Here is a 26750-nt window from a genome sequence, read left to right as displayed (position 1 = left end):
AATCAATAGATATTGATAATAATTTGCTTTAAGATTTGATAATAATGCAATGAAGATTATTTTAAGAACAGTGTACAGATAGAGTTAACACTATGCGTAATCAAAGTAATATAGCTATGAACACTTGGATATTCCTATATGAAACCTGTTTTAGATTTATTTCGATTTATTTTAAACCAGTATAAATATAAAATATTTATAAATAGGCGTATATCAAAAAACAGTTCTTGTTAAGATTAAACAAATGATATGGAAATGGTAAGTAAGTAAAATAAGATTGTTAAATGGTTTAAACATAAAATGATGAAATAGTCATTACTGAAACTATAATAAAGGTTCTAAACTATCAAATTGTATAAACATTGCTGCACGGTATATGAACGAATTTCTATACAGTTGAACTATATATTTGGGCAAGATATTTGGATTTCTGAGGGTTCTGGTTGACTTCACTAGATGACTCATAAGTGGGACATGCAGTGGGTGTTTTTCGTCATTCCTGATTTTTTCTGTCATTCTGACGAAGTCTTTCCTAGCAGCTTCATTTACTTCCTCTCTTAATGATTGATAGTCGATATGCAGTATTTGTGATGCATACATAAGGAATTTTATCAGTATGGATTTATCTTTAGCGGAAATGAAGTGATACCAGACAGGTACAGCATATATAATGTGTGGCAAGATGAAAGAACGGAAAACACTCTCCTTTGCACCTTCATTGAAGAAAGATACTACGTAAGCCAAGCTGGACACATGTAATACACTTTACTCAATGCCTTCGATATATGACAACTGAATGTCAGTTTATCATCTATGCATACCCCTAAGTAGTCACTTTGACGTTCGCTCTACATTCGACCCATGTATTTCAACCTTACTTGATCCTGCCGATAAGAGACCTCAGTGCTTTATGCTAGCGTTAGCAAAGCACATTTCCTTGAACTTTGCTGGATTGAGCAGTAGATTCTTCCGATCAAAGGTTGAGACTATATCATTCACTGAACTCTGATAATTTGACTGATCATTGGCAAACTAACAAAGGTCAAAGGTATATTAAAGTTTATTCAAGTATATGTAACGATTCACCTTTGCAAACACTAACCGTAATCAAAGTACAACGAAACTTACTCATTAACTTATTAAAAGATGCAAACAATTACCAGATACTGATCACAATATGCTTAAAGATTTTGAGAGTAATGCAATGAAGATTATCTTAAGAGCATAGTACATATAGTTAATAAAGTAATATAGCTATAAACATTGGACATATGAAACATGTCAAAGGTATACTAAAGTTTACTTAAGTATGTGTGTTTTGTTAACCACTTCCAATTCAGCACTTACGAGGCTGTTTTAGGAAATAGTTTACAAGGAATATAGCATTATCTCAGAATAGTTGTGTATGGTATAGCAAATGTTGAACTTGGACAAGGTTAAATTAAATTAAAATTTGTTATGATGGCTAAATATATATTATTACTGCTCATGTTACTACTTCTGCTGCTGCTGTAATTAATATTGTTGTTACTGTGTCTATTGCTACCACTGCTACTATTACTAATGATGCTGATGCAGGTTCTGCTGTTACTTGGGAGATTGCTGCTGCTGCTGCTGCTATTATTACTTCTGCTGCTGTTACTTTTCATGTTGTTACTAGTGCTTCTAATGTTGCTGTTACTAATGCTGCTGATATAAGCGCTGTTGATACTCTGGAATTTGCTGCTGCTACTCTGGAATTTGCTGCTGCTACTGCTGCTATTGGTAGTCTTACTGTTGCTAATGTTACTATTGTCACTGTTTTGAACTGTTTCACTTGCGTCTACTAAAGAATTTACATGTTGCTGCTACTGCTGCTGCTGTTACTGGTTCTACTGTTACCATACTGCTGTAACTACGGCCACTGTTACTAATGCTGCTGTTACAGGTAGTTATATTACTGCATTGGCAACCGGATACTCTTAAGTTGTGTTGCCACACCGAACGTAGTCATCTTCCTGATCCAATGCTAAGCAATGGTAATGTGAGCTATCTTCCGTCCCGGATGAAACAGGAACTTCCTTTTGTAACAGAAGAGATATTACAGAATTTCAATTCATAGTTTTGTGAGTTCAATGCTCCATGATAGAAATAAAGTTCCTTGCTAATATTGTGTAAATAAATCTTTATCGGGATTTTCATAAATTTTTAACTTGTTAAAATAAACAATATCAAGGCTTTTCAACAAAGGACAATTTCGATATGGGTACTATTTTTAAAGGGAAGAAAAAAATAATGCTTAAACTGGCAATACTTTCCCCTCAATAGGCCTACTGTTAATCAACTTGTCGTATTTACGCACTATTTTATTATTTTCTCCTCATGAAGGAATAATCAAGAAAATACAATAAACTTTTGTTGAAAATTTAAATGTAGGTAATATTTGGAAAATAAAGATATAAATGTAAAGCTAGAATATAAGGAATTATAAAATAATAGTAATGTATAAACCGGCAATATTCTTGGCTCACTAGGTCCACTGTTTATCACCTCGTTAAATTATGTTATTCTAGTATTGTGTCCTTAATAATGAAGAAATATAAATTAATTCAACACATCTAGGGTACGTGAGTACACACCTGCTGATATCCGTTACAAATTTCATCCAATTTCATGAAAAGAACCGACATGGATGGCCTTTTTGAGACATCTGTTTCCCACGATGAAATCATAAGACTATATCTGGAGAGAAACCAAATGTCAATACTGTAAGTTATGAATTACTAGCTTTACTTTTGTAAAAGACCTACTCAAATGTGGTATCACATTACAAAGGTAAACTATCATTACTTCTTTTTCAGAATTTGGTGCATATATTGTCTTTGAATGTGACAACTACTGTGAAAGTTTATAATAGTTTTGCGGTTACTTACATACCACCTGGGCAAACGATCGGGCAATTCAAAAGCTTGCTTTGTCGAATGTTGTATTCTATTTGCTTAGCATCATTGCCTGCATAAGGAGTTTCCCCTGTCATGTAATTACACAATAAAAGTATGATTTAAGCTTTCTTTTCCAAGACAAGTGCATTTTTCATGCTAACGGTATATACATGCAAGACAGTCAATGAATAATGTAAATTAAAATGAAAAAATGCAAATTGTCTTATTGACAAACACAAATCAGACATGACACAATGTTTACAACAGCAAAGCAAGAGTAAAGCAAAGATCAACACCGATGTTCAATTTCCACACATTAAATATTTATTCATGAGTACTTTTTTATTACTAAAGACAACCGACAACAAAAAGATCTGAGGTATATGATTGCAAAGCACGAAAATAATATTCTTCAGAATGCTCAAGTTATAATAAGATAAGAACAGATAAGTTTGGCCATTGTTCGACCAAAACCAGCACCTACAACTTACCAAAAGCAAATAGTTCCCATAAAAATATTCCAAATGACCAAACGTCTGATAGGGCAGAGTATTGCCCAAGAAACAACGATTCTGGTGCCAACCATGCCAATGGAGGATGCTCCTATTAATGTAAAGATTATAAGATGTTTAGTTGTCGTTGAGAAGCTATACAACATACTCAAAGTCTATTCTAAGAAAAATGAAATATTACACTCATACGATTAATTACTGCTTACCTTACTAATGAGATACTCTACACGAGTTCGAGCTTTCTCCAGTGGCAGAATGTCATAGAGTTTGCAGGTTCCTCTCAGATCCACTAATATCTTTCTTGTAGATACAGCTGGATGAGTATACTATGTAAAACATAAATGAAGCTTTAATAACAAATATACTTTCACACGTAGATGAATATAAAAGAACACATATGAACAAATACAGAAAAAGGTAATATATCTAGACAAGACAAATTGTCAATTTTCACAAATCCTAACCTATTATCATGATGAAAGCAGGAACAAAAACATATAATCCTTTTTATTAATTAAAATAAACTAAAAGGTACCTCGCGTTTGCAGAGGTAATCAAGGGCACTGGCGATGTTTTGTGCTATCCAACACAATTCACTTATTTTGCGAGTCATTCCATCAGCTTGTTCCTCAAATAACATTGATTCATCAGGCAAAGTAAAGTTATTCATTAGGAAGTCCCTCAGAGTTCCGCCAGGCACATACTCGTGGTAAGTATAACAAGGAACTAACGTAAACAGAAAATAGATGTTTATGAAATTATTAATTTTGGAAAAATAAGCTATTAAAAGAAACTACTTTGATGTAAAGATTATCACTGCTTTAAGATAAATATACATGGTTTATAAACAGAAAGAGTACACAAATAAGATGCAAGTAGAGGATAGTGTAATATAATTCTGTAAGCAAACTCAATTAAGGTCTCTCTGTAGCGCTATTATTGTACTATATATACAGTTCAGCTTTTAATATACCGACCAACGTCAGTGAACACAATACAAACAAACTGGCATGGAAAAATATGTGGCGTAAAGACATATCTCCGACGACTTTGGATGCTAGACCAATTTTCTTTTTCGACCCTAAAGCGCATTGACAACAAGGGAACACATTGTATCAATGTGATTAATATTCTTTGCTCCTTCAAGTTTGATAGCTTCACTAATAGTAATATCGCCATTTGACGAGGAGATCTACATTCACTGCAAACAAGACGAAACTATAATAATAAATAAGAATATAAGTACAAAGCACATGCTCTAGAGTCTAGACAGAACACATGCTTCATTCGATTATCCTTATACAACTTACTTTCACTTACTGACACACCAAGAAGCTTAACCAGGTTTTCATGGCAAAGAGACAAATCAAGTTGGTTAATCAAGTCCATAAATTCATAAGCGTCTTTTAGACGAGCTTTATCTGAAAAAGAAAAAAAATCGAGTAAGGAAAATAAGGTTCTGTTTACTGTCATCAATTAGCAACAAAATGTTTTAATGATAGTTATTCACTTACCAGAAACACATCTTGCCACGATTTGAGTTTTGTTCTCTGCCTCAAGGTTACCTAGCCAGTACTGCATTAAACCTTCATGGGATGACAATAATGTCAAAGAGGTGACCCGACTACGATCAAACTGGTTAGCTTTGGCACCGGTTGGCATAGGATCTGTAACAAAGTTAATCAATTTATTGAATAAGTTACGCAATACCCAAGCGACTGCTTGAACATATTTAGTACGGTACTAACTTTAAGATTCATTATAACAAAAGTAAGTACATTACCATGAAGAGGTACGCTGTCATTTCCGTCTATTTGTGTATCTTGCAATTCGATTGGAACTTCATTTTGATACCGGCTATAGATAAAACAGGAAATAAACAAGTCTTTTTAAAAGTCTGCAGTATTGATTGAATAACCTTATCTTGAATACCTTATATTATAACACCCTCCTATGAGAGGAATGGAGATAAAAAAGAAATTAATAATATAATTAAATCTCAGATTAGCAACTCACGTCCATATATATACAATAATGTAAAGGAATCATACCTCACGTAATGAAGACTATGCTTTTGATTACCTGAAAGAAAGAGAAGTGAAAACCTTGACCTAATGAGCACGTCGATGAATGTTGTTTTAATGGTCAAGAGATACGTAGCAGATTCCCTTCAAATTTGGACAAATTGAGAAGCTATATATCAAAACCCTATACTCCAAATTTGGAGTTCAACGATTGTTTCTTTGCTGTTTTAATTAAGCTAATTACCAAGCTCATCCCGTAAGATGATAGACGTCATGGGGGGCTACCTCGGTGGACAAAACTACATAGGCAAATTGTGCTAACCAAGATCAAAGACGTAAACAATACGTCATGAACAGTCAACAAAATATGATCTGAAAATGGGTGCACAACAGTACCGAGATTTGCGCAAGTTTCGTGTTCGTCTAACACTGATAGCTCAATAAAACTTCACTCAGCTAGCCTAGCTGCATAAGACCATGATTGATTTCCGAGTTCTTTCTATCATGGGGAAAGTTACGTAACAATATCGGATCTAGGCCTAACCAGTCACACAACTAGCCTATACAGTATGCTAGGCCTGACGTTACTATTGTCTTCCGTCAAGACGAGCAATTTTGACACCGCTGTCCGATCCGTCCTGCTCTTCGCTGGTCTCCGGTTCGAACATGTACGAAAAAACTTCCCCACGATTGTCAAACATGTCCTCTATTTCTCAGCCCTCTTCGCTATCGCTATCTGAATCCGAAAGTCTATGATCATTAAATTTACGGTCAATGCCACCGGCCGCCATTTCGCAATATGTGTAAGCTATGCTGTGTATGCCTAGTAGTGCGTGTATACCACCGCAATGTGGTAAAGCAGTAGGCAGTTCCCTGCGACATTATCATACAGTTTCGACTTGGTCAGCAAATGACGTCATCTGTTTTCTACTTTTCCTAACTGAGGCAATTTAGCCGATTTGGGGGGAGTTTTTGTAGCTTGATAGGAGAAAAATGCAAGGAATTTTTGAAAAATAAGTCATTCATTATTTTGTTTAGTGTTATATGTACCAAACTGTGATTTTTCACCTAAATCCCAATAATAACTTTCTTGTAACAGACTGTTGAGGAAGGTATTATTTTCGCTAGTTTGGTATTTCTCCATACTCAATACACTGCGCAGAACAGCGCTTCCCCGGGACGTCACGAAAACTATTACGTAATGGCACTTGTTACCGATCTCTACCCCTTTGGAGATGGAAAATGGACGCGGAGTTGGGTTTTTCTTAACATTAGAGTCAACTCTATATGTCCCTTGACCTTTAAATGTAAATTATAAGAGAGTCGTGAGACACGAGCTCATGAGACGCTTGCCATTCTTGTTCAGTTGAAAATGTCGAATATGTCGGTAAGAGAGTACCTGCCGCGTGCAAAGTCTGAAATCCTACCTGTTGTGTGAATGACGTGTAAAGAAACATACAACAATATATAACATACTTGTAAAAACCTAACAAATCCATCGAATCTCTAAGTTACAACAGACAAATCGAAGCAAGGCTATTATAAACACCACAACGAAACTTCATCCCTTCCTCATACTCCGCTATTGTTGCAACTGGGTTGCAGTGGTATAAGGGTAACATACGCTCGAATCAACTCACACCATCACAAAACTCTTTTGGTGAAGTAACATTTGACAGTTACTATAATAACTCTAGTTTCCATTTACAGACAGCGTTGCGGCTTGACAATCCCTTAAACATCAGGTCAAATGGCCTAACTATGACTTCTAACTACCAGTTTTTGTAACTCTGTCTATAAAGAGACAATACAATCTACAAAAATATAGTGTAATATCGAATGTAACATATAGTTACCCACTTGTATGTTTTCAAAGCTTGACTAAAGAACTCTGTCATCATTATCGTCCTGAAAGTCTTCCAAAAGGTTGGAAGATAATACTCGTCCGTTACTTGTCTATGATACCAATGCGTACTAAATACATGTACTATATTAATAAAAGTTGATGCTGAACACTCACTGCAGTGAAGTCGCCATCTTCTAAACAAAGACACAAAGCAGCATAATAGGATTACTCCGCCCATGCAAAGTAGCAAATAAGTCAGGAAACTACCTGTAGGTGACAAGAACGACCATTGGATTTCTTTGCGCACCCTTACATCTTGAATAGACAAATATTTTTCTGTTCAGTAGTAACGTATACATTCAATGAAGCAAATGGACACTTTAGAACAATACTCGAGGAGGAACTGTGTCCGAGTTACCGGAGTCGAGGAAACCGGACAAGAGAACACAGACCAAATAATACTGGATATTGCTGCTAACCGCCTGGGAATTACTCTCAACATAACCGACATTGATCGCTCTCATCGTATTGGACATCCAAGGAACACAACCTCAACTCGTGCAATCATTGTTAAGTTTACCTCCTATCGTTCAAGAGCTATGTTTATAGGTGCAAGGAGGAAGCTGAAGGGGTCCAAGATTGTCGTCACAGAGGATCTCACTAGAAGAAACCAAGACCTCCTTTACAAGGCACGGAACCACCCTGGAGTAAAGACGGCCTGGTCACACGATGGTAACATTATTGTACTAACTTCACGAAACGGAACAGATTTCAGAAAGAAGATTATGAGTGAAAATGACTTGTCAAAACTTTAATTTAGGTTCATTGTTTGCTCTCTGGTGGTCGATTGCGTTGGTTAATCAAGTCAACACAGGTACCCTGTTATGGTATAGATATTTCATATTTCATATTTTCTTTACACATATTATATTTGAATGTTACCTACATTCAATACTTTAAGTGATAATAATGATAACTTAAATTTAACCGACAATGGATCTCCAAATTCACAATATATTGCAATTACAGATCTCTCCACTAAATTATGTAATCCTGCCACAATTAGCTTTATTCACATAAATAGCCGCAGTTTATGGAAAACCATGATCATATAAGTCAATTACTTTCACAGTGCCCATTTGATATTGTAGCCATAACTGAAACGTGGTTAGAGCCGAATACACCAGTACAAATGCTGTCCATTCCTAATTATAACTTCATTAATCGTGATAGACCTAACAAAAGAGGTGGTGGTGTTGGATTTTATATTGCAAGCCATATTAATTATATTATTCGGGATGACCTAGTGCACAATTCTAATAATTTTGAATCAATGTTTGTTGAAATAATCTCAAATAAGAGTAAAAATACTATTGTTGGTGTAGTTTATCGTCCCCCAGCAAACTCAATACCGACTTTTATTGAGGACCTATCTCCTTTATTAGATACTATTAATAACACGAATAAAAACATAATCCTATTGGGTGATTTTAATATAGATTTAATAAAGTATGGTACCGACAATACTACAACGAATTTCCTGGATATATTGTACTCATCTTCTTTTTTACCATTGATTACAAAACCCACTCGCATTACTGAATATTCTGCAACTTTGCTGGATAATATTTTTTGCAATAATTTAATCGGTTCATTTACTTCGGGTATTTTACTTTCTGACATAAGTGATCATTTACCAGTCTATTACATTCAAAGTTTAAATCAACCTACTAACCCTGGCAATAACCATTCTGTATTTTATAAAAGGAAATTACACCTACAAGTTTGTTTAACCTTGTTGCAGAACTTGATTGTCTAGATTGGGAATGGCTATATTCAACAAACGATATTGACATATCTTATGATGGTTTTATCAATACATTCTTACTTATTTATAATAAGCACTGCCCTTTACAAAAAGTTACTTCTAAGAATAGACGAGTTTCATCACCGTGGCTAACAAGAGGTGTTTTGAAATCTATTCGACATAAGAATAATTTATTTAAGAATTATATAAAAAATCCTACTCCTGAAAATAAAGTCAAATATTCAGTCTACAGAAATCAAATAACCAGTGTTACCAGGAAGGCTAAAGAACTATATTACCTTAATATGTTTGAGAATAATAAAAACAATTTGAATAAAACATGGAAAATAATTAATAAACTAATTACAGACAATTCTAAGTTACACAAAATTTCAAAGATTAATCACAATGGAAGCGTTTTGACTAATGAGAATGATATTGCAAACGCATTTAACGATTTCTTTACACTAATTGGTCCTTCCCTGGCCGAGAAAATTCCTACTTGTAATGCGGTGTTTAATGATTTCCTAAGAGGCTCTTGTACAAATTCTTTATTTTTGTCTCCTAGTAATCCTTCAGAAATTATCAATATTATCAGTAAACTTAAGAAGAACTCTGCATCTGGGGTTGACGGTATATCAGTACGCATTCTACAATCTATTTCACATGTTATTGCCCGGCCACTATCTCATATTTTTAATATTTCACTATCAACTGGTATATTCCCAAATTCTGCCAAACTTGCTAGAGTAACACCTATATTTAAGACAGGTAAAACTGATGAATTGTCAAATTATAGACCAATTTCAGTACTCACTTCTCTATCTAAAATAATTGAGAAAATTATTTACTCCAGAACTATAACTTTTCTAAATAGCAACAACATAATTTCCGATAATCAGTATGGTTTTCTTAAAAATCGTTCAACTAGTATGGCTGGCCTTGACGTCATTGATTTTATTACTACTGGTTTTAATAATAAGCAGTCTACCCTTGGAATATTTATAGACCTATCAAAAGCTTTTGATACGGTCAATCATGATATATTATTGAGCAAACTAAGTCATTATGGGATTAGGGGACTTGCGTTACAGTTGTTTCGAAATTACCTATCAGATCGTAAACAGAGTGTTATTATTGGTGAACACGTTTCAGCTTATTGTAATATAATTTGTGGTGTTCCTCAGGGATCTATTCTAGGACCGCTCCTTTTTCTCATTTATATCAATGATCTCCCTAATTGTTCAAGTATTCTTAAATTTTGTCTTTTTGCTGATGACACTAGCATACTATTTAAGAATAATGATTTGAATGCATATAATCGTATTTTAAATAATGAACTTTCTGCTATTGCAGATTGGTTTTGTGCTAATAAGTTGTCTCTTAATGTCAATAAAACTAACTTTATAGTTTTTCACACTTACCATTCCACCAAACCCAAACTAAAACTTATCTTAAACAATACAATTATACATGAAACAGAAAACGTTAAGTTCCTTGGAGTTCAACTTGACCCACTCTTAAGCTGGAAAACCCACATTGATTATATTTGTACTAAAGTGTCTAAGACGATTGGCATTCTTTATAAAATTAGGCTTCAGGTTCCTCATCAGGTATTACTATCCCTTTATTATACATTGTTTTATCCTCATCTTTCGTATTGTAATATTCTCTGGGGCAATGCGCATACTGTTCACCTGAATAGATTATTTGTGCTCCAAAAGAAGTTGATACGACTGATTAGCAAATCAGATTATCTTAGTCATACTACTCCTATTTTTAAGAATTTAAGTATCTTAACAGTTTTTGACATATATCAACTCCAACTTGGAAGCTTTGTTTTCAAATATCTTCATGATTTACTTCCACCTCCGTTTAAGTCTTTTTTTAATTTAAATAATCAACTCCATAGTTATAACACTAGACACTCAACTGCCATTCATTTGGATTACCCACGATTAGTTTTAAATACTAAGTCTGTAAGATTTACTGGTGCCACATTTTGGAATACTCTCGAACCCAAACTTAAAAAATCACCAACCTTATCAATATTCACAAAGCAACTGAAACTATATTTGTTAAACAATGATTTGTAATATATGCGTTAAAGTTATCACATTTAATAATGCTACTTGAGCTTCTCGTTTGGGAAGTGGGGGGAGGAGGGGGGGGGGTGTAGTTAGCGTATTGTATTTAATTTGTTCATGGTGAATCTGCACTTTATGAGTGTACAAGCGTAGCTTTTTCAGATTTTCCATGCTTTTTTTCATCTTTCTTTGACATTAGTATCATACATTATTGTGAATGTAATTGTAAAATAGAAAAAAAGTGAAATAAACGAAACGAAACGAAACTAGTATTTCGTTCTTTAACTTACAGCTAATCAGAATAAGTAGTAACACATTCTTACCTAATTGTCTTTGTGTGACCACTATAGTAACAGAATGCCTTCTCCTCTGAAATGGTTTTACACCCTCGCTGGAGCAAGTGACCGTTTTGACTTTGGAATCCAAATGCAGGTCAATAGAAATTGAAACGTCGAATGTGTCATCCCTGTGGATATTTCTTGACATGCTTGACTTAGAAATTCCTTGATGAAATGTACTGTTATTAACTTCCCATGTTAAATTAACAGAAGGACGGCATTGATATGCAACACACCTAAATCTGTAAATGAGATGCGGTGCCAGATATAATGTCGTTGATAAGTTATTACCGTCCAGTGTTATCTGAACTGTTGGTAAAACTGGGAAAGATATTAATTTGAGAAAAGTCAAAAAAGATGTTGCTATTTCGTTAATTACGACTTTGTATATAATATAGTAAATATCGACCACGACTTTTTTCCCTACCACTCTTAGGAAAAGCGTACAAATAACTAAACTTTATTGCAAAATTTGCTCATACCTCAGCTACCGTTTAGACCGAAGCAGATATACCACATGTGCTAATGTTAATCAATTCTCTTTGAAAATGAAAATAAACTAAAACTGTTAGCAAACTGCTTATCCTGTGTAGGAAAATGTGTAAAAGTAAGTTGACCTGGCGTTTCGATCCTAGCAGGATCTTCTTCAAAGGCTAAATGACAAGTAACAGTAACAGAAGGGACAAAGACACGCACAAAATACAGACAGGTTAATCGGCATGCTCAACACAAAGAGACATATGTAAGGGCATTAGTAGACAAGGGATGGGAGAGAAGAAAAGAAAGAAACCAACAGGGGAAGAGGGGAGGAAAATAATCAGCAGCTGCCAATTAACCAAGGCGTTACCTGTTACATTCACTTGTACACCTATTGATCCTAGATTGCAGTCGGGATCACAACCACTACCTGATGTGTATGTTTCGTTTTCTATGTTTAATATATGTCATGATCAGGTGTAATGATCAATATTTACGGATTGCACATTCTACGATATAAACTTACCGTATCTATATACGGTCACCGTTATTTGTGTATTATTATACTTTTCGACGGAACTATTGGCAAGGCATATCACGACCGCTTTCTCCACATCTTGCGGAAGCATCCACTTCGATCTCTCGAAACCAGAACGGATGTTCTTGATATGGCTTTTTGCTGGTAAATTAGTCGAATTTCCCTTTTTAAAAGTTACAGCTTGCAAATACAGAGCAGAGATATCCCCTTGACCAGTGCAATAAACAGGAATTTGCTTATCAGATATGACATCATGGTCGTGGTCAACAGTAAAAATGGTATCGTCGATAACAACTTGAACCCTCGTTTTCACTATGAAGAGAGCATTATGAAAAACAATGAGAAACAATAAGAAAGTTCCAGCTGCGATTAATTAAGTAAATGTTAATAATTGCAAACTATTGATTGATCATTCATTGATTCTTATAGAGAACATTTTTATTTATCTCTACAATTCTGTCAGCTCTTTCACCTATAGTACACGGAACTGAACAAATACATATCTGATTGATGAATACTTACGTACTTTTTGGGCGTGCAAGTGAAAGGTTTTACGTAGTAATGATCACATGACGTAATTCTTTGTTCTTGAACACCTTTTATTATCTAATCAGTGATATATAATATATAAAGAAATTACCCTTGGTTTTTGTGTGGCAATTGAATTCATGTCATATGTATTTGTCATTTATTTTGCATATAGTGATATATACCTACAACCCGGACGGTTACGTAGTTGTATTGTAAATGGCCCTCCAAAAAGTTGCCACATGTTAGGTACACTGATGTATACACCGGCACAGTCAACGCTATAGCACCATGGCCGTGTTCTTCTCTTTTATCCGAACCTATGCCTGCAGTCATACGTATGCTGACGGACTTATGCACATCATTTACTACCTCACATGTTGCTGTAAAATTACCCTCCTTTGGTATTTCGATGTGATCAACAATTGTTCTATCTTCATATTTGATTTGAAGCTCTGGAGGTACTGTGAAAGAGATGTGTGAGTCTATTATGACAAACAAATATGCACTTTCCTTCAACGTACAGTATATACATCCTGCTTTCCATTAGTCATTTTTCTACATTTATAAAGAGTATAAGAAATGATGGAATAATTGACATCGACGAAGTGGAAGGAAGAATGTCTTCATTTTTAGAGTCGTTTTGGTAAGGTTAGAAAGAATTCATGAAGTAATGTTACAGACAATGACGTGTAATATCATTATATATCGGCTTACAGTAATCTAGGCTCTCTAGTCTCGTTTACAGCCTTTAGATATGTCATGTGGACTTATTATACGGCGCTTAAAATGGGCTTATTACCATGGCTTAGAAGTCTGGAGTAATAGTCGGACAGACTGGGCATTGCTAGGTGCTGTAAGAATGATTAAGAACGAAAGTTATTCTTTACGACTATACTTTGATAATCAACATACTTCTTACTCGAACTCGAACGCAGCTTTGGACCTCCCAGTCCGGGTGATATCCGATTCCTGCGCATGTCACAATATCGAAGTCCGTTTTCGGTGTGTAAGTTAATACGGAAATTACCAATCCTCCTTCCTCTTGATTAAGTGCGCTAACATCAGAATCGTTTCCAGATAGGCTAAGTTTATTTATACTCCATAAGATCGTTGCGTTGAGATTGTCCATCAAACTGAGAGTACATGTTATATTGTAGGAATGCCCCTCAAATGCATCGAAAGTGGAATTAGCGATACTTTGGTCATCCAGGTAGAGATTGATATTTGGCTTTGCTGTAGAAATAACAGTTTGAATACAGTTTCTAATTAGTTAAACATATATCACAGAAAGTAAGAGGGGAAACCTTTGCATGACTTCCAGAACTCTTGTTAAGTATCCTTCACAAACACTATATGTGGTAACCTACAGACTGATTCCCCAATGCAGCATGCGCAGGCCTCATTTCAACATTCAAGATAATATTTCTACTTCAATGAATAAATTGAAGAAACAAGGCAGATAAATGACATGTTTCGAAAGTTACTACTTTCATCTTCAGGTTACAAACTAATTATGAATGAATAATGGTAACATTTGGCTAGCAGCAATAAAACAAGGTAAAAGTATATTTCAGCATGTTTGTTCAGATTAGGGTTCTCTAAGCTAATTTGAAGACCTTTTTTGATCCCAGTGCTTAGTGTTAGCTGAATCAATACAATTTCGAATAGTTGTGATAGCGTCGTCTCTAACAATCATGTTTGATTTACGTAACAAACACTGAAGTGTTTGTTAATATGTGATTTTTTTTCAGTTTTAAGATGCTCATAAATCCGTGTTGCGAGGTGTCTATTGGTTACCCTTATATAGCAACCATTACAGCTTGTGAAGTTGGATCTATAGACCACATGAGAATCGGAGGCTTAAAGGAATAGAATCTTTGACAGCAAACATATTACGGATCTTAAAAGAAGTAAACAGTAACTTAACACTAGTGTATTTGTAATACGATTTGATTAACTGTCTAACATTATGCTATGCAAAACCAGAAACATCACCGATGTGGGGACGTTTGAAAAATCTAGTGTTGTGAGACACAGATTCAGTAGTATTTTGCGAAGAGGCCTTGTTTTCTTAGTAAGATTATACAACTCAATTATTTGAGAAGGGAACTGATTTCCCCAGAGTGTGTGTATAAGTCGTTGAAATCGATATATATATATATATATATACATGTATATGTATATATGTTTATATATATATATATATATATATATATATATACTGTATATATATATATATATATACTGTATATATATATATATACTGTATATATACACATATATATATATATATACTGTATATATATATATATACTGTATATATATATATATATATACTGTATATATGCACATATATATATATATATATATATATATATATATATATATATATATATAAAGAGTAGGTTGGCGTCTATCTTGGCGCAGAGTGCTCTATGTCCATTGGACAGAGCGGAATATATGTTGATACTAGATGAGACTAGTGGAACACTAGTAGTTGTAACTCGGAGTTTCACGCTTTATAGCGATCTTCAGAAAACTCTTGTTGTCTGAAGATCGCTATAAAGCGTGAAACTCCGAGTTACAACTACTAGTGTTCCACTAGTCTCATCTAGTATCAACATATATATATATATATATATATATATCGATTTCAACGACTTATACAGACACTCTGGGGAAATCAGTTCCCTTCTCAAATAATTGAGTATTGAATATATGTTGTCATTTAGAATACTGGTGATATTTTTAAGCAATGAAGTACTTGTTACGTTCCTTCTGTGTATACTGCTGCATTGTTATGTTAAGACTACGTCATGAATCCTGGTTCGAGTCACCCATTTTTGTCATTGAAAAGATTTATAACGTGTTCCCACCACCATAGCATAATGACTCGAATAAGTCGGGTCAGAAAAATCTTTGTAAAGATTGGACTTGACATTTCTCTCTTTATTTGTCGATTTTCTCATGTTCTATGTTACTACCATGTACTGATACTTGTCTAAGTCATATTTATAATACTGCTTACCCAATATCGTCACACAAAAGGATTGGAGAACTGTTCCGTTTTCTTTACACACGTACGTTCCAGTGTCTGTCTTTCTTGTTCCATTGATAAGTAAACTATAGTTTTGTAGCAGCTCAAACCTTCCAGCAGCTTTGCGTTCATAAAAAACATCGTCCCGTTTTATATAAAGGAAACTGTTGTTGACCTTCCACATGGCATTAGATGCTCTCTCGTTAGACAAGCTGCATTTCAATAAAACGACTTCATTTTCTAAGTCAACGATGTGTGTAACACATGCCATGCAATATTTGATGACAGCAAATCCTTGAGAAAATTAAAAGAAAAATGATTTACCAACCAAATTTTGCTACCAATTAAGGATGGTGTAACTTCTTCCTCCATCTATAAATACAGCATAAACAGGAATATCATCGCAACAAATCATTTAGCTTATGCAAATCCAAGAAAACAATTGTAAATGAACTGTCGTAACACCTAAAAAAGAAAAATTTAGTAATATTTGCCATCAACTTATGTTTAAAGCATGTAGCAGTACTTACCAAAGAATGCAAAGAAAATCACCATCTTGATCTCAACTACTATAATTTTTTCAGAGCTGTGACTAGGATTGGCTTTTAATTATCACTAACAACCAACTAGGGATGGCGACTGAATCTATATCGGTATGTAAACTGTCATCTCCCATATTTTGTGTTGGCTTAGTAAAAACAAAGTTGAACAAAAGTGAAACCATCATCAATGTAAATCAACGGTTGTAACTTATTGATTTATTAACAATAGCTAGAGATGGCAATTAAAAGGCTCCTCACATGAATAGATCACTTATTATATTGCCATCGTTGCTATTGCAGTAGTTTAGTATCATAAAGTTCATGCAATCAAAGGGTATGATATTAAGGCAAAGTTTACAGAACACCAAAATGTACTTAATTGCATGTACTTCATTGCATGGTCTATCGTATAAGAAAGCAGGCACTCAAAAACATTACAACGTATTTTCTATATATTGACATGAACGCTTCTTCCTTTCCACCAAAAAAAGTGCTCTGGATTTTCATGAACACCAAATTACGTTTAAAAGATAATATGTATTCCAATAGAAAATCGTGGATTTCAGTTTGTGTTATTTTTCTAGTGTTCGTTTGCGTGTGCGTGTGCACGCGCGTACTCACGCGCGTACTCACGCACACTGTCATATGCCCTTTTCGTGCTCTGACTGAGGACTTGAATGAAGGAATTCGAAGTCCCTAGACGCCATTTCCAAATAATCACCACGTCCACATAATTATATTGTTTAAGAGGGTTAGATCAATAAGAAAACAAAGGAGTTCTCAATCTGGATATAAAACCACACCTATATGTGTGTGCGAAAGGTAAAAAAAAGGGGCATGAGAGTACCTCAATGAATGCCAGTAACGTATCTGACCAGTCTCTTTCGCAAAAGCTGCGTAATGTACTTTATTAAAGCTATAGGCTTAATATGTTTCTGAAAATTCAATTGTGCTTTAAGTTACCATAAAACAATTGAATACAGGACACGATTTAATTGAGCAACTTCTGAGTTATTAACAATGTTTCAATAAATTTATTAACTCATATCATTCCGCCATGTACACGCTTCTGTATGTCAGTTATTAAACCATCAAAAGTTCACAAACATTAAACCTCAGGAGATTCGAACTTATCATTAATTCAACAATAATTCCTATTGTTACATGTTAAGTCTTCCCAGCTTCGAGAACTTGAAGAAACTATAGCTGACGAAAGTCATTTTAGAAATTCAAGGAATAGTTGTATTGTATGACAGATAGTGAAACAAAAGCCACATAGCTATTAACTTAACGCTAGAGAATTGCTGAAGGTTTCGCTTTTGCTTATATGCACAATACCACCATGACCTGTACTATTGCTAGAAAATTGCGAGGGATGTGATAATGCTGCGGCTGTGAGGCATCACTCATACTACCGGTCAGTCTATCTGTCAAGTTAACACATTCCGCGTTTGCTAGCAGTATTTGAACAGTCTCTTTTAACAGCCGATTCACACAGAGATTACAGTAACTACTGTAAATCTAAAATGCTGTACTACAGTAAATACTGGATCGTGCTGACAAATCTGATATATCGGTAGCATGTGCTGTTAAGTTTACAGTGAGAACTGAGGATATATGTAATTCCAACAAATCCCAAACAACTGGATTTGTTGGAATTACACATATCCTTAGTTATTACTGTAATTCTTATAGCACATGCTACCAAATTATAGCACGATCCAGTTTTACCCGTGGTACAAAACTGTAAGATTTCCTGTAGTAACTGTGTGCTCTATGTGTATCGGGTGCTTTTAACGTGTTTTCTCTCTGATATATAAATAGCAACATTCATTTACACAGTGACGATATGAACCGTTGTGCTCGGCAATGATGGAACAATACCAGTTACAACACACTGCGGCTATAGCAAGAAATTCCATTAATTCTTGAACATTTCATATACAATGTTGGATGTATGTCGTTAAGTTGGGAAAACCTTGACAAGAGAAAACATCTCAAATAAAAGTAAAATTTAACTGTAGGATCTTAAAATGAGACATATCATTGAATTTGGTTGAATTATTAGAATCGTCTTTCCTCATTCGGAGATAATATCATCAATGAAGTGAAACTAATCAAAAGGTGTGCATTCGTACTGTCATATATAGCAAAGTAAACAGTAATGGTAATACATTCCACTAAGGTACTTGTAGAAATATTGGTTAACCAACCTAAATTTTACAAATAGATGCATGCTATAAAATAGGCCATACTTTATTTCAAGCGAAATTTAAGAAATACATCAAATTCAATCACAACTATACATGTGTATTTAACACATACAATGCCCATCGCCACATCAACCAAAGCCATGTTTCACACGTGATCACATTTAAACTAATTATTACAGCATTATTACTATTTAAGATGCTTTGTAGTTCCGTGAGGGGCTATGGCGCTATGGTATTGAATAGTATATATTCGATATATTCTGTAAGTTTCTTTAAGTCCCTATTGCCACCATGATCAGTGGCGGATCTAGGGGTATTGGTCGGGGGGGGGGGGCGAGAATGGTCTGTAGGGGCGCTTTCGACACTATCTAAGCGTAGCGCCACTACAGGTTGGCGCGGAGCGTACAGAAAAGTAAAGAAGTAAAGATACTCCCTAGATCGCCGGAAATGACCCTTTCCGGGCCTTGCTAATTTGCAGATCAACGAAGAATAAATATTTGTCATCGCCATTTTCCCAGAAAATTACACCAACAAAATGTGACAAATGTCAATAGGTATTTGAGAGCGCAATAGAAAAGTCAATAATCGCGAATTAGTAAAAAGTGGTAAAATGCTGAAAAGGGCGCCAGCAGTCCATTTGAGTCCGTCAGGGAAGGGGGGGGGGGGCATCCGCCCCTCTTACTGTATGGACGCTCCGCCACTGACCATGAAGTTCTTTTAAGCATCTCCGGAAGAAGTTTACTCGAATGTTCTAAAGCTCAAATATAACGAGAAATTTAACAAATTGTTTCTCAATGACTTGCATAAATTCGTTCAGGCCAATGAGATTTCGCCACATTTGTTCGGCAACCATGTAGGCTCTGTTTACATAGAAATATGTTGACTGCACTTGTGATTGACTCTTTGGAACAATGTTCTAACTGACAGAAATACTGTAATGGGGTATTTTCAACCAATCAAAAGGCAGGACATAACAACGTTTCATAGTAGTCCTAATGGACGTTAATCCCTTAACTACTTTTGCTTTGCAATTTTATTTCTTCCTAAAGTGTTTCTATTTTACTCGTTTGCTCTATAAATACGATGGTCACTTGTCTATATCTACTATATGCTAGACCCCCGAAAGACGTTTTTCTCAAATTATGTTCATTAAAAACCCAAGAAATTTATTTTTTCTTCTAATTTTGTTCTTTATTGCTCTTATTAATTAATGTAACGGATACCATAAAAAAGACCACACATGCCCGCTGATAATACCAGAGCAGATAAGAAATTGATAATCCAGAGTGTCAAATTGAGGGAGATGTAACTCCCGTTAGTTTCGGTTAGAGGGTATGGTTAACGAATCTTGTCCTGAGGTTTGAATAAAAGTCAAGCTAAGTAGCCTGTAAATTTCACAGTCGATCACCCCGAATTAAGTAGTTATAAGGATCTACCAAACATGAGCTATTACGTCTAATTCAAGGGAGATGTGGAGATATATACAGAGAATAAAAGGTAGAGAGAGAGAGAGAGATGGAGAGAAAGAGAGGGGGTGTATGTTGTAAACAAAGAAACACATAAAGAATTATATAGAAACATATTCATGTTGTGAGCCATACCATGGCTGGATCCGATTTATTTGAGTTTTCCAAATAGGCTCTCACAAACTAAAACTTCAAATTCAAAGAATATATCTTACGGCATGTAAAGCTATCAGTTCTGGTTATTGATGTAGTAAGCTGTGCTCGCTTTCCACAAATGCCACAAGTAGGAGCCAAAGGCTCAGATTCAAGTAAGAAACAGTTAGTGAGTTAACTAAATTAAAACGTATAGACTTTAGGATGGGCCTCCCATGTAAGTGTACCTCAAGGCAATAGGAACGACCAACGAAATTGCGAAGAAAACGTAAAATCAAAATCAAACAGTAACCCAGGGAATATCTAACAGCTCCTCTAAACCAGGCAACAGTCAGATACCCCATGTGAATTGCAACCCACTATATATATATATTTACTCTAGCTGCATACACTGATAACAATATCACGTTTGCCTAACAAGGCTTGAGTAACATATGTGCTCAGCCTCAGCTAGTGAAGCGGTCTAACACAAACCGAAATAGAGTCATCAATTTCCCTTTAATTACACACAACACTATTAAAAGAGCCTAAAATATATAACCAGTGTGGTACATCTATGTTGAATAAAATGCACCATTTACATAAATAACACCCACTACAACTACTTCAACTGCGCAACACCCCACAAGTCAACTCTTAACACATACTACGACAAGCCATAGACCCCTTTCCTTACAATCAAGAAGACCAACCGTTCACGATAGCTTCATTCGGTGGGGCTCTACCAACAGATGTGTACACATGTTGACAGTACACGAGGAGACAGTAGGATCTCGTCTTACAAGCCTCTTATACAATTCAAAAGGAACGGCAAGACTAGATCCCTATGTTAACTTAGAAACTCCATATCACAAGGGCGTAGGAACCAGGGGGATGGGGGATGCGCCAGCCCCCCCGTGAAAAATGTGGAGGGGCGGAAGTATCATTCCGCCCCCCGCTTCGCAAGTCACAAAACCCCTTTTGCATTTCCAAATGAGAAAAAAATCTCATTTGGAGCACCAAATTGCATCTAAGGCCAGGTGAAAATGCAAAATTATATACAAAATGGAGTGGCTGGGTTGAAGTGTGCTATATTGCACCAAATTGCGTCTAAGGCCACCTGGAAATGCAAAAAAAATCCAAAGGGGGAGGGGGACACCCCCCTTAGACCCCTCCCCCATGCCGGCCATCAGTCTTCACCTCCCCCATTCAAAAGCATCCTCCTACGCCACTGCAATATCAACTCTGTCTCTACCAGCACGACAGATGTTGATGGAATTGCCAACTCCTTTGACATTCTTCTTTGCAAGCATTTTCCCTTTGGCTAAGAAGATATATCATGACTGCAATATTAATTCCACAGATTGCTTAATTTGATTCAACAAAATATCCATATTCCTATTACCTACTAATCCATCAGATGTTATCGAGTTGTGACAGTCATTGATGATCTGTGACGTAACTCTGTTGTTGGTGTTATTGATATATCCCTGGGGGGTATCCAGGATTTTCTAACCCGGGGGAGGGGGGCGAATTACTATCTAAGCGGAGCGCCACCATCGGTTGGCGCGCAGCGTACAAGAAAATTTCTGGTTTTTATACCCCCAGATCACCGGAAATGGCACTTCTCAGGCTTGAAAATGACCAACCAGATGTACACTTTTTCCCGAGAACCAAGTATTTCCCAATAGTTTTTTTTTCCATCCACACACTTTTTGAAGATTTACTTCAGTCACAAATCATGTTCGACCTCATCGCATTTCCTGTGGATCATTGCTTTTGTAGGTGATTCTACGTCGCGGCCCACAATACGGTTTTCAGCCCATTATTTGTTCAGAATTTTTCACATTTCCCGTGAATAAACTCACTTCAAAACATACCCATAATGTTGCAAAAAATGTCATCTATGGACAACCAATATAGAAAAACCTCCTTCAACCCCTATTAAATTACACGAGTAGAGGGAAGTATGATGAAGAATGTTGGTAAGGAAATTTTCAAAAATTCAGACACAGTTAATTTATTGGTGTGCAAATATTAAAACCTGTTATAACGGCTACTATAAAACTTGGTTGAAGGAAATGAAAAAAAATACCAGATATTTCCGAAAAAGAGAATTTGACATATGTTGGCGCGAAGCGTAAAAGAAAATTTTGGCGAAAATGCCTCCCAGATCGCTGGAAATGGTACTTCCCGGGCCTTGTTAGTTGCATCTAAGCATTTTCTATTTTGAAATTACTAGCGTATCATAACAAAATAATCTCAAGGGTGGCTTGGTGGCAGAAGCTACGCGCCTTAGGTTAGAAATCTTGTAGGAAACAGGCCAAATGGAAACCTGGTAAACCCATATCGATGTGGATCATATATATGATTGTACGCACTTACACTCATACACAAGAGATGTACAGACATTATGATCAAGAGTGACAACTTGCTATACGATAACAGGTCACAGAAACGACCAAGACCACATACAGCGCATGTGTTGGATGAAGTTTTAGCGACCGCCAAATATGATTTGGATAAATAATCTCACGCACTATTTCTATTTAAAGCCACAAAAAAAACTATGCCACCAAAAAGTGGGGGATATTAGATACTATATCCCCCACCTAAATTATTCGGGGGACATGTCCCCCCCGTCCCCCATGATCGCCGCACATGATCTATATTGCGCAATGACACCAAGTTTGTCCAAATCATCGACGGTAGGAAAATTTCTGCTGTTGGATATCCTATATAAGCTGAACAAACACTGTGTAAACAGTGTTAACACTTTCATGTCCCACTTTTCTGTGCTTCCATATTGATCAACGGTAGAGGTAGACCCTAAAATCTCGGCATCCAAAAGTTCAAGTCGCGCGACTTTTCCGTTCACTGTTAACATAGTTGGTGCTATGGAAATCCAGATTAACATTAAAGGAAGCCCCTTTTTCGATTTGTTACAAAAAAGCACAACTTTCCGGTACGCGCTGGGCCTGTACTGCAAACTACCACGACATTATCCTCCGGAATAAACTGAAGTAGCTTTAATCCTTCGGGACATATACTTATGTTATCTCATGGGTTCATTTTCGGCACCTCGATTTTTTTTCCATCTCATGTATTCAAAAGTTGTGATTAGGTGGTACAAAAGTGAATTAAACAACAACAATCATGGTTAGTCTTTACAAAAGAATATACGTATAGTGATAACGAATACGAACAACGTTAACCTTGCATGAAATAGTTCCCAAAAGTATTATTAAAAGAAATCATCCTTACTTCAATGTTATTCTCTGTAAGATATCCTCTTCTACTTTTAATAAGAACTTAAACTTATAGCAAAATTAGAATAGTTTGGTTAAGAACTGTCTAATTTACAATTAAATATATAATATTTTGCATGCAGTATAAACAAAATTGATTGGATGTCTTAAGTCGTCGATTAACCCAAAATAAATTTTTAATAGGTACATTAAAAGATTATATTTTAAACATGTTTCAGACGATTCTCTCAAAAAATTATTAACAAAAGGACAACGTAAAAATAAATGGTCATATGTTTCCTCGTTACAGCCACAAAACTCACAATATGGTGACTCTTTAAGTTTAAGTTTATAAAGATAAGAATTAATTCCTAGAATCCTATGTAATATGCGAAATTGAAAAAAATTAACCTTTCAGTTTCTAACTGCCACATACGGCAGATTAAACATTCTTTTCCAACATTATGTATGTGCATTTAAAGCTCGCTGCCATTTAAGTATTGACCTGGGGAGCTGTATCTGTTTATTCATTATAGCCCTATAAATCAGTGGCGGAGAAACAGGGGGGGTTGGGGGTTTTAACTCCCCCACTTTTTGTGGAGGGGGGTTGGCCCACACAATCAACCCCCCTAGTTTTTGCCAGTAATGTTCTGTTATAGCCTATGTTATGTGCTCCAAATGGCATAATAAACCAAATTATTAAATTTGAAATTGTTAAAGTCATTTCAACCTTTTACCTGGTAGGCTACATCAACAATTAACGACCGAAAACCGAGTTAGAATTGACCCACACATTATTTCTAGCCCCTTTCCCCACCTTGCGCATTGGAACTTGTAGCTCATAGCGCTAACTTCACCCCACAACAGACATACACAAAATAACGTTTTGTTGCTGTTGAATAGTTTTTGAACTGTATACACTTGCCAACTTCAACGAGGTGAAGGAAGGAAAAGAAAAAGAAGAAAGATAGAAAAGGAGAAAAGGAGGGAGTAGAAAATACGGCAAGAAAACGGGAAGAGAAAGAGGAACAGTGACAAAATTATTCGAATTTGTAAAGCAAACAGCAGATATCACATCATATCAGTGAGCATGAAAATGGCGTTCCACGATAAACAGCCTCCAAACCATGGGCGCAGATCCTAGTGAGGCCAACGGGACGCGTTCCCACCAACTTTTTCAGTAGTGGGGACATGATATACCGTGTCCCCACCAATTTGTCTTGACTTATAGCTGCATCTCAAGTTCCCCTGTATTGAACTTTGGCGCAGTTTGATCCAGCATTGTGCAAATGACCTGCAGCAGTTCTCATTTTATTGTATTTTATCCACAGTTGTTAAATATAGGACGGAAATCGCATTTGCAGCAGTCTATATTTGTTTTCTGGGAGAGGACCCCAGACCCATCGTATATACAAAAGTCTACTTGGATTATTTGTCCCCTGATTTTCTTTCTGCAGACGCCCATGTATTTCTCCAAACTAAATTGCTAAGCCATGAGATCTAAAACTTAAGGAGGTTTAGGAGCATCATTAGGTCTGGGAAGTGTTCTTTCCGGCGATCTGGGAGGTATATTTACCCCAAAAAATCGTACGCTACGCGCGAACCCATGGTCGCGCTCCGCTTAGATAGTGTCATAGACACGCGTCCCCACCATTATTCAAGACTGATCTGCGACCATGCTCAAAACTGACGATGTGTGTAGTGTTCGGATTCGGAAATATCTGGTATATTTTTATTTCCTTCAACGAAAATTTTTTAGTAGCCGTCTGAATTTTCGAAAATTCCCTAACCAACATTCTTCATCATACTTAATCATACTCGTGCAATTTTGACCCCTCTGTTAGGGTTTGAAGGAGGTTTTTCTGTATCGGTTGTCCATAGATGATATTTTGTGCAACATTATGGGTATGTTTTGAAGTGAATTTATTCACGAGAATTGTGAATTTTCAAATTCTGAACAGTGCGGCTGACGGATATTGTGGGCCGCGATGAAGAATCACCTACAAAAGCAATGATCCACAGGATATGTGATGAAGTCGAACATGATGTGTGACTGGTGACAATCTTCAACAAGGTTATAGATGAGAAGAAAAGTATTTGGAAAAAACTTGGTTCTCAGGCAAAAGTGTACATATGGTTGGTCAGTTTCAAGCCCGAGAAGTGCCATTTCCGATGATCTGGGGGTACCAAACCAGAAATTTGCTTTTACGCTGCGCGCCAACCAATGATGGCGCTCCGCTTAGATAGTAATACGCGCCCCGGGTTAGAAAATCCTGCATACGCCCCTGGTTAAATGCAGCTTTTCAAGGCCTGGGCAGTGTCTGGGAGGCAATATTTGCCAAAATTTTTTTGTGCACTTCGCGCCAACTTATGGTGGCGCTCCACTTAGATAGTGAGCCAGCAGTTATGACTTTTTAATTCATCAATGGCCTGCAACCCCCCCCCCCCCCCCACTTCTGACAAGAAATCTCCGCCACTGCTATAAATACAATTTGTAGTTTTCCCAGCAGATATAAACTTGGACAAGTTAACAATCTGGTTATTCAAGTCATCGATATTATTAGGATTATTTTTCCTGGCGTTTGGGATTGAATAAACAATCCCATTATAATGTGTGAATGGAAATTTCTAATATTATGATTCTTCAAAAAAATCTTCATATCTAACAATTGTATTGTCATCGTATAGAAAATTTTTAACATGATATGCGTTTTCGTTTGATAAATTCTCGAAAAAAGATAATCCTTTGATCAATCTTAATCAAAGAATTTTTTAAAACGAATTGGTTTCCATAATTACTATCAGGCATTTAAAATGAAAATTAGCCCAAGAATAGCACACCTTGCGAGTAAAAATATTGTCAGCTATGATATCACCCTTTCTAAAGTTACAACTGAATAAGAAATGACCACCATAATTTCTCAAAGAATATTCAAATAACATTTTCCACGGACGATGTTGGTCATCCAGGAATAATTTAATCCACTTAATTTGAAGACTAGCATCAAAAGTCGACATATCTACCATCTTT

General features: G+C 35.9%; 1 protein-coding gene across 2 annotated transcripts; it reads right to left on the bottom strand.

Moving 5' to 3' along the window:
- Positions 1-58: 58 nt before the first annotated feature.
- On the bottom strand, positions 59-16782 carry LOC139969410 (uncharacterized). Of its 2 annotated transcripts, XM_071974347.1 has the most exons (17): positions 16649-16782; positions 16110-16412; positions 13994-14314; positions 13264-13542; positions 12539-12862; positions 11521-11856; positions 7478-7570; positions 5485-5515; positions 5217-5290; positions 4948-5100; positions 4744-4854; positions 3969-4159; positions 3640-3759; positions 3413-3524; positions 2913-3009; positions 2619-2721; positions 59-2060 (listed from the first exon to the last, which is right to left on the bottom strand). In XM_071974347.1, exons 1-17 carry the CDS (start codon positions 16671-16673, stop codon positions 1962-1964), a joined length of 2772 nt encoding a protein of 923 aa, XP_071830448.1. In that variant the 5' UTR covers positions 16674-16782; the 3' UTR covers positions 59-1961. The 2 variants fall into 2 exon arrangements, with proteins under 2 accessions (XP_071830448.1, XP_071830457.1); XM_071974356.1 differs by lacking the exons at positions 16110-16412; positions 16649-16782 and having other exon boundaries at positions 14001-14206.
- Positions 16783-26750: the final 9968 nt, after the last annotated feature.

The sequence above is a fragment of the Apostichopus japonicus genome, chromosome 1 (genome assembly GCF_037975245.1).
Source record: "Apostichopus japonicus isolate 1M-3 chromosome 1, ASM3797524v1, whole genome shotgun sequence".
NCBI lineage: Eukaryota > Metazoa > Echinodermata > Holothuroidea > Aspidochirotida > Stichopodidae > Apostichopus > Apostichopus japonicus.
This window is presented reverse-complemented; position numbering and strand designations above follow the sequence as displayed.